The 10000-nt window shown below is 26.8% G+C and overlaps 1 protein-coding gene across 8 annotated transcripts in view; it reads left to right on the top strand.

The window, feature by feature from the left end:
* Positions 1-10000, top strand: part of LOC105849394 (fibrillin-1) — a 163410-nt gene that overhangs the window by 56097 nt on the left and 97313 nt on the right. For 7 of the 8 annotated variants that reach the window (XM_065816662.1, XM_065816657.1, XM_065816656.1 and 4 more), the window contains one exon: positions 1975-2055. The exons of the other annotated variant lie outside the window; for it this stretch is intronic. In XM_065816662.1, coding sequence (XP_065672734.1) covers positions 1975-2055 — 81 coding nt within the window. The remainder of the gene's footprint in view (positions 1-1974; positions 2056-10000) is intronic. 8 annotated transcript variants of the gene reach the window in all.

Genomic DNA, 10000 nt, shown 5'->3' with positions numbered 1-10000 from the left:
GTTTTAATTTATCAAATAATCTTTCGAATAGTTTGAGTGTTAAAGGTAATTCTTTTTTTATTCATTGAATCTTACAAGTTTGTATAAAACCTTACATTGAATCTACTCTTTACGATTCTAATTTAAATTTAGCTGTTTCGTTTTTGAATCTCAATGTTGATAAATATTAGCCTTTGATTTGCAAAGATTTCAATAGCTGTATGCTTGGCCAGTGCATTTACTTTTGTATCAGTTTACATATTTGTTGTGAAAGTTTGCATCCACTGACTTTTCTTTTATTTTCTTTCAATGAGCACTGCTTTTGTTTATTTGTTTTCTCTTCGGCAGTAAAGCTCAAAACCCTTGTCTTTCTAAATTGCCCAGCCTGTGTGACTCCAAAAAAAGTTTCCAAATCACTTACCTTTACTGCTTGATTTATACATTGTCTTTGAGCCTAGTTTAGTTTGACTAAATTGATGCAAAAGGTTTCTTTTTCCTTTTTTCTTTTTCTTTTTGTAGGACAACAAAAGATTTCTATTGAAAATAAATGCTTTTTTATCATTGCAAAAAATTGATGCAAAAGGGTAATTTCTTACACCAAGCTCCCAGAGGTGTTCACTGGATTTTGAGATGTTTATGTTTTGACACTTACAGGCATTGTGCAAACTCCAAACTTTTGTATGCTCGTGCTTATGTCAAATGAGAATGTTTTGCAAAGAATTGTGGTGATTGGAGTGGTGATTGGAGCACAAAAAAATTGGAGAACAAAAATACGCTAATTTTTGCTCCCACCCAGTCCTTAATGTGGGAGCAACGAGTTTATAAAATATTTTTTTCTATTGTTTATTATTTTTTAAATTTATTATGTTTTTATCTATTATTATATTATTTTTTTTAAAATTGATATTCATCTTCAAGTTTCAAATTTCATGCAACAATCTCTTATTTCGTGAAAATTATGACCATATAAAGTTTTAAAACACTTCAATTTGAGTTGGCTGTAAAGTTTGCATGTTCATAAAAGCTAAACACTAAGAGATTGTTGCATGAAATTTGTTGATGAATACAAATTTAGATGAAATACTAAAGAAAATATTTTATAAACTTGTTGCTATCAACGTTAAGGGATAGGTAAGCCCAAAAATTGTGTTTTTTTTTTTTTTCCTCCAGGCTCCAATCACTGGAATTCTTTGCAAAACATTCTCATTTGACATAAGCATGAACATACAAAAGTTTAGAGTTTGCACAACGCGTGCAAGTGTCTAGTTTAAAACTCAAACATCTAAAAATCCAGTGTACACCTCTGAGCTCCATACTCTTTGATTGCTCAATTTTTTATTATATCTGATAATTTTTATTTTATCTGATATTTTAAAGACTTATGGTAAATCTTTTATTGTGTCAGAGACAATATATTTTATATATTTTCATTTTTCAATTGTTTTGTTTTTAAATTAACTCAACTAGATGCAAGCAGCCATTATTTAAGTTAGAAGTTGCATCAAGAAAACAGAGAGGAGAGTTTAAAAGCAAGAAAATGGCTGACAGAAGATTTGAAAAATTTTTATAATATCCGAGTCAAGAAAACATAAATGAGAAATTTAAAGTTGTTCCATAGCAAAACCTGCATGCATAGATTTTTTTTTTGAGCATAAAGGAACAGTTACAGTAAAAGAGTTCTTATTGAATAATGAATGTGTTTTGGATGGTGGAGCAAGCAATTATAGTTCAGTTACGCAATAACCATAGTAGGATTTATAAAAAGAAAAGAAAGAAAAAGAAAGAAACACGATCTTGGAGTAGAAGCAGTAGAGTAGAAGCGCAAGCTTGGAGGCTAAATTAGACCTAGATTAGAAACATTTATAATTAGTTTTGAATAAATTCTTATAAATAATAACATTTTTAATACTAAAAGTTTAGTCAATTATAAAAAAAGGTTCTTTTTTTTTATTTAATCTTTATATTATTTCATAGACTTTTATGAAATTGTTTTAGATGTAAATGAGTGTATTGAAAACGTTACATCATGTTCCAATGGAGGTTGTATAACAGTGGATAAGCAACCTCGATGTCCAGGTAAAATAGCACCTACTTTTGCTCAAAATATATTTAGTTGTGTTATTGAAATTTATACATTTAATTACTTTCAAAGAAATAAATATTACACTGTGTATAGATCATTTTGTAATGCATGGTTTGGAGTCTTCCATAAAGTATGTACGCATGTTGGGGGGAAGGTTCAACCCAAAATCGTACAAATGCGTTTAAGGTGGAGGAGGTTATCTCTTGTCAAGTATGTGTAAGCTGTTTGACTTTCTCTTGCCCTGCATTTCTCCTTAAACTTGATTTAAAATTTTTCAAAATTTTCCAATTTATTGTGTAAAAAAGTTTTAGGTTGGAAAAGGGCGTGATGATTTTGTAATAAGTAATGCGTATGTACACAGAGGAGGGGGTTTGTTGAAAACATATTGATGCATACAAGGGAAGGGTGTTCTGAAATAGTGGTTTTACTGCGTACATACTTTATGGGTTTCCCCTTTCAGAAAAAGGATTGCATAAAGGAATATATCAGTTTTTAATGCCCATAGTTTTACACTTGTGTGGATTGGTTGGTTTGCCATTATACCATTTTCTTATTTAAATATAACCTATTGTAAGCGTTGAAGCAATTTTCTTGCAAAAAAGATTTTTCTTTATTGCAACAAAAAAGACAAATAATAGTCTTTCTTTTTCCTTGTTTCTACTAAAGTTGAAGTGACACTTTTTGATAAATAGCAAATGTTGTAATGGCCTTTTTAAAATCATTATTCTGAACTTATTTTTTTAGCTTATGTTGTTTGTGCATATACTACATAGCATTAGTAATAGTAAAATAAGCATTTATATAAGAAATATCAATTTCATTTAACATAAACCACTTCATAACTAGCAAATTATTATTCAAGCAGCATTTATATATATATATATATATATATATATATATATATATATATATATATATATATATATATATATATATATATATATATATATATATATATATATATATATATATATATATATATATATATATATATATATATATATATATATATATATATATATATATATATATATATATATATATATATATATATATATATATATATATATATATATATATATATATATATATATATATATATATATATATATATATATATATATATATATATATATATATATATATATATATATATATATATATGTATGTATATATATGTGTATATATATATATATATATATATATTCATATAGATAAATATAAATGTATATATATATATATATATATATGTGTATATATATATATATATGTATATATATATACACTCTAAAAAACATTGTGTTAAAACAACATAAGCTTGTGTGTTTCGCAACACAAAACTTTTGTCATATGTGAACAACACAAGATGATGTTAATTCAACATAATGCCTTGTGTTAAAAATACAACACAAGGCATTGTGTAGAAACTTATTCATATTCTTGCATTTAATCGCAAAGTTACTTTTCGGTTTATTTCTAGATCATAATTCTCGTTTTAAGACATATTGCATACTGCGTTTTAAGACATATTGCATACTGCGTTTTAAGACATATTCCATAATACATCTTGAACTAAATTACTAAAAAAAACCGCGATGATTGTCAATTCAAGTTATAAATTATAATAGAGGTATAATTTCATTTTATTGAAAACTCTGTTAAGAAATTGAATGCAAATAGTATATTTAAAAATTTCAGTTTAAGATCTGAACCAAATATACATGATATATTAGTATATACTTTATCTATTTGTTTTAAATAATATATTATGTAGTTTGAATATGATATATTTTTAAATTTGAATAAAAATTTATTTTGAACTTAAATAGTTTCATGAAAAATTTTTTGCATAGGCAATTATATTAAGGCTTTAGCGTTTCTTGATAAAAATGTTCTGAGCTGAATATACTACTTATGAGAATTCTCTTCAAATAATTTACATGCTTCTGTGCTGGCAACAGATCCAGTCAGTTTATAAACTAATTCTTGAAAGAAATTACATAAAACTTGTATTTGCTTTGGATATTCGAGATTAAAAACGAAAAAAGACTTGAAGAGATAGTCAAAGGCAACAGAATTTTTCGAAGGTTTTACTATAATTGCTTTTCAATCACACACAACAAAAAAAGACAATCCACACGCCAAAATGAAAGGTTGCTGTCTTGCATTTGAGCGATTAAAAAACGTTTCAAGAGTCTCGCCATCCTAAAAAAGTTTGATTAAAATTTTATGTTTGAAGTAAATCGAACAAATATTTAAAATAACAAGATATAGCAGATTGAACAGTAGTTAGTATAATTGAATTTTATACTTATTAAAAACTATAAACTATTGGTATATTAATTATTATATAAGAAACTATTGAGATTTAAAATTAAATCTTATCTTTAGTTCTTCAATTAGGAAAACCATTGCTGCACTTGCTGAAACACGATATTTTCCCATAGTTTGCAAGAGATAAACAAGGGCCTTTAACAATTTTAGTACCAATGCATCTAAACAAAATTATAAATTACATAGATAAAAACAAGATTTTATAAAAATAACTTTTTTGTTTGAGATTTTCTGAAAATTATTTACCTGTATTGCTATTCCCTTCTGTATCTGTATCGCCTATAATGTCAATGCATTTGCCAGTCAGCTTACAGTATGCAACTATTTGTTTAGAAATTTTTGTTTCCAATAAAACTGGAACATTTTCTACATAATTTTGAATAATGGATTTGAATCTAACTGAATAGTACAAACAAATGCTACATATTTTTTTTTTATATGATGCAAAAATTTAACCTAAAAAACTACACCTAAAAAATAAAATTTCTAGCAAATAATTTTACCAACAAAGGAGTGTCCAAAAATCTTGGAAATTCCTCAAGTCTAATACTAGCTGTTGGCGAATCATTTCGGATCCATATTTGCCTGCATAAACGTGATTTGTTCATAAGTTCTACTATCTCATTTTCATTTCGGTCTGTATAAATAAGATGCATTAATTTTATCTTTATTAGTTCATAATCTTTGTTGTTTATTTGCATTGAGCCATCTCCAACAGCAAAAAACTCATTACCTAACAGTAAAAAAATATTACAAAACAAATAATATTTTTAAAGAACACATAAAATATGAAATTATAAAAATAATATTTATACCTTATTACATTAAAATTGTATAAAACCTGTTTTATGTCCTTCCCTATTCGTAGGGGAAGTTTTGCAATTTAAAAAAAATGGCATTAACATGAGCATTAAAATGTTATGTGTTTAACTGTTGACGTGTGTTAAAACTTTTAATTTATTTTAAAATATTATATGTATCAATACTATTTTGTTATGAATTTATTGTTAATAAATGCTTTATAAAGTTATCAAATGTTAAAAGGTGTTTTTTATAAAATATATAAAAAATTAAAATTATTCAGCAAAAAAAATTATAATTCTCCAATAAAATTGTTCAAAAAAAAAAATTAAAAAATTAACATACTCTTTTTATTGCGAGAACTGTATTTTTTTATATCTGCTGAATAACGACGATAAATTTCTCTAAAACGATTAGTCAGAAAACCCTTTGATGTACCTGGACAGTAGTATAATTCCTATTTTGTAAAATACATATCTGTAATTAGAAGACAAAAAAAAAACTTATCAAAACTAATTATATAACACTATTAAGTTTTGTGAACTAAGTAGTAAACAAACAAATGTTAATGGAAGATTTCTTTTTTAAAGTTTTGCTTAATTTTAGTACAAATTATCACCACAATGATATTTAATAAATACTGCAAGGGTAATTTGTTGAGACATAAAAGTTAGAATGAGGTCATGTAAACCTGGCACAGTGAATTTGTTTTTCCTTAAATATAGGTTTCGCATACTAGGTTCCATAATAATAGTATAGACTACTACATAATTGAAAAAAACAAAAAAACTTACATGTCCATTTCCGTTTCGACATGCCCTAAACTTAAAAGTTGAAACAATACTTTTTGCCATGGCTAATTGATGTTCTGGTGGAAGATAGCTGTAGAAGTTATTGAAGTTTAATTTAAATGTATACAAATATATAGTTAATTCATAAATGTTATTAGCTATCAGTTATGTAATTATATTATATACATTTACGTATATTATTATGTTACTTATTTAACTATGTAATTATGTCAATTATAATAGATCAAATTAACTACATAATATAATTAACATACATAATGTAACATAAATAATTTATTAACGTAACTACATAACCATGTATTATAATTATATATACTTATGAATACTATTATAAAACTTACTTTCCGTAGCAATCAATTAAGTATGAGCAAGCTACTTTGACAAGAAGATGATGCAAGCGATCATCCATTACAGTATTCCGTGCCTCAATAACGATATACTTTTTAAAGGGTGATTTTCTATTGCATCCATTATTGACACAATCTAATAGAAGAAACCAATAGATGATTTTTTTAGTTTTATAAAGCTGTATAAAAAACTAAATTACATAGAATCTTATTTAGCAATAGCAACCATATTTAATTTTTGTTCAAAAACTTAGATGAAATATTTATAAAACCTGAGAATTTAAAAAAATATGTAAAAAATATTTAAATGAAGTTAAATAAAATAAACATAGATAAAATATAAATAAAGTTGAATTATAATAAAATAATAAAAAAGTATGCACCATCTTTTTTGAACCGCTTGATTTGTTACATACAACAGGAGTTACCACAGATGTTTCTATAGTATATCATAGAGTAAATCATATACCTAACTGTTATTATTTGCATGTCACATCAATAAAAAAATGACAAAAAAAATATAATTTTTTTTTATTAAAAATAAATTGGATTAACATACCAATCAGGCCCCCACTTTGTGATTGAACAGGCTGAGATTTTGAACTTGCTAAAGCTGCTTCTAATTTCCGCCTCTTAAGAAGAGGTAGCACATTAGACAGATCTGTTTCAACGTTCTACCAGAAGTGGTAAGAGACGATCAATATCTTCCACTGGAAGAACTTTACCTAAGAAGTTATTAATTTCATCTATTATTAAAAAAAACCTTTATTAAAAGTAAGAAAATTAATAAACATCATCAATGTTTGAACAAAATTTGCTTATTTAGAACAACATTATCAAAAATTATCTTAAATAACAAGATGCCACTAAAATTTGCTCATAATTAAAAAAAATATATATATATTTTCCATGAGTTTTCTAAAAACAAACCTGGGTTTTTCAGGTTTTGCCTTAAGTTATTTTCAGCTATTCCAGGTTTTTCAGATTGAATGGTAACCCTGAATAAACACAAAAATATTTCAAAATGAATTCATAATTAAGAAAAAAAAGAAGGTAAATATTTCATTATGATAATTTTGTTTCATCAATAATAAAATCAAATCAATAACAAAAATTAAAAATTATTGTAATATATCCAGGTTAATATATTCATGTCTTGTTATAACAAAACTTTCTTCAGAATACTTTCTGAAGCCAGTTGACAATGACAGTACATGAGAATCAAATAAATTGTCTATTTTAACAACTTTATATTTAGATGTTTTACATACATTATAGCTAGCAATATGAGCATCATAGTGTTTGGTAAAATAAATTTCAACTATAAGTGTGCATTCATTTTCACGGACAAGTAGATACAGAATCTTTCCAAAACGTGCGAGACAAAGTTTGGTTACCCCTAAAACTACGATAAAGTCTGGCATGTACTTTACACCATCTTTGATAACATAATTTGCACAAAAACATTCTTCATATAGTGGAATTTCACTAAAAAAAAATATTGGCAATGGTAAGCAAGCAGGCATAATTTCAAGACCAGGACCTACTTCTATACTGAATATACTTGCAAAGTTTGACAAATGAAGATGTAATTGTAATTGTTGACGCCATGCAATACTTTTGCAAACATTATTAAAGTTGTGCAAAATGTGACATTGCTCCTTTGCAGGAGCATGTTTTCCTTCAAATCGCATACACCAATAACTTGGAGAAGGTCCCAGTTGTAACATTTTTGTAGGATAATGAATAAGAAAATGTTGTTTTGGAATAACAGTATGACCAGAAAATATTTCTGTAAACATATTGTGATGAACGCTAATCATCTCTGTTAAATAAGTTATTAAATGAATAGTCAATTTTGGAGCAAAGATTATTCCACATATTTCCATTAGTAAATGAATTAAATGAAAATACTGGTTATCAGTTTCTACAACATCACCAAGCAACAAACAAAAAAACCTTCCTAAACACCAACTTTTTGTTGCATTTATACCTAACCTTTTGTCTTTAGAAACAAGTGTTTCACGTGATATTGGCAATGGCCTTTTTTTTTTATCAATGCCAAAATTAAAAGTTTGCAGTCGGCCATTGAATTTGTCAATAGTCAACAGGCAGTCAATTAGTAATAAGCGATGAAGAACAATTTTTAATTCATACTGTAAACAACCCTCAAGTATATCATGCATTCAATCTGGGCAAATGTTCTCAGGAACAGAAAAATACTGAAGGTCTGGGATTTTGTTTATATACACCAGACAATTTATTACCATCAGCATCACCAAAAAGTGCTTGACAATCTGCAATGTGATGTTCCTTAGTTCTTAAGTCTAGATCTTCTTCATAAAAAATGTGTTGCATTTGTTCTTTTGTTTTAGAGCAGTAATGGCAGCTTTTATTAGCATTAAAGTTTGAACGAAATCCAAAAATTTGGTGCAATGCAAGATTGTCCCCAGACCACATAACTACTGCACCATATATGCAAACAAAACTTCCGTTTATATACAATTTAACTCCTTTCTCTAGAGCTACCAAGTCCTTTATTAATGGTTTTAAAAGTTTTTCCTATCCATACTTTGCAACATCAGCTGCAAAACAATAAATTACTGGATATATATTGGCCAATTTAGAGCATCTCTTTGTGTTAACATTTTTTATGGAAAATTAAACAGCACAAACTTTGTGAAGTTTAGTTTTTGAACCTAAAGGGTTTACTGTTTCAAAATCATCAGAGTATAGTTGCAGGTGAAGAGCATCTGGATGTTTTTGATATTATGGGTGATTTTTATATTGTTCTGCATCACTATAACAAGTTAATTTATTTAATTTTGTATAAATGTTATTCTCTATTTTATCAACTGTGTGCTTAGAAATCACCATAGAAATGGTTTCTAGTATAGGAATCACTGCATAGTTAACTTATCACATTACTTCCAGAAATTTTATGACGCATTTCAGATCTGAACCCAACAGTTATTTCAATAGATACAACCATCCCTTTTTGTTGTAATTGTTTTCTTTGCAAGTATGTAGATGTAATTAAACTACATTTTACACACTCACATTCAATATCGTTTAGGACATCGTTAACTCTACTAGCGACTGATTCTTCATTGTGCATTGATTTTTGTACACTTTCAATTACAGTGGATAAAATATTTTAAATACTTTTACCTACATACTGAATTACAACTTCACTTGTGTTACGGCATCTGAGAGTCATTAAAACATCTATAATCATTTCTTTTATCTTTTCCCCATTTAATGCACTTGAACAAATTTTATGAATGTTATCTCTATTAATATGTGCTGATGTATAATTACCTTGCTAATCTGTTAGCTCACCATTGCTTTCCAAAGGAGAAATATTTATACTCTCATATTCCAGATAAGGATCACTTGAATGCTTTCTATATAAATAAATTTTAAGGGCATTGACACTGTCATATGTTCTGCATAAACCACCTTTTCTGCAAGGAATTTTACAAATTTGTGTTGAAGAAATACCATGGCGATAATGAAAATGTTTCAAAAGATCACTTACAGTCTCCAATGATACTAGAGTGGACTCACAAAATACAAAAAAAATAACCCCTTTTTTATAGTTAATAATGATGAACATAATGTAAGTAATTAAATACAAACTG

The sequence above is a fragment of the Hydra vulgaris genome, chromosome 13 (assembly GCF_038396675.1).
Source record: "Hydra vulgaris chromosome 13, alternate assembly HydraT2T_AEP".
In the NCBI taxonomy this organism is placed as follows: Eukaryota; Metazoa; Cnidaria; class Hydrozoa; order Anthoathecata; family Hydridae; genus Hydra; species Hydra vulgaris.
This window is presented reverse-complemented; position numbering and strand designations above follow the sequence as displayed.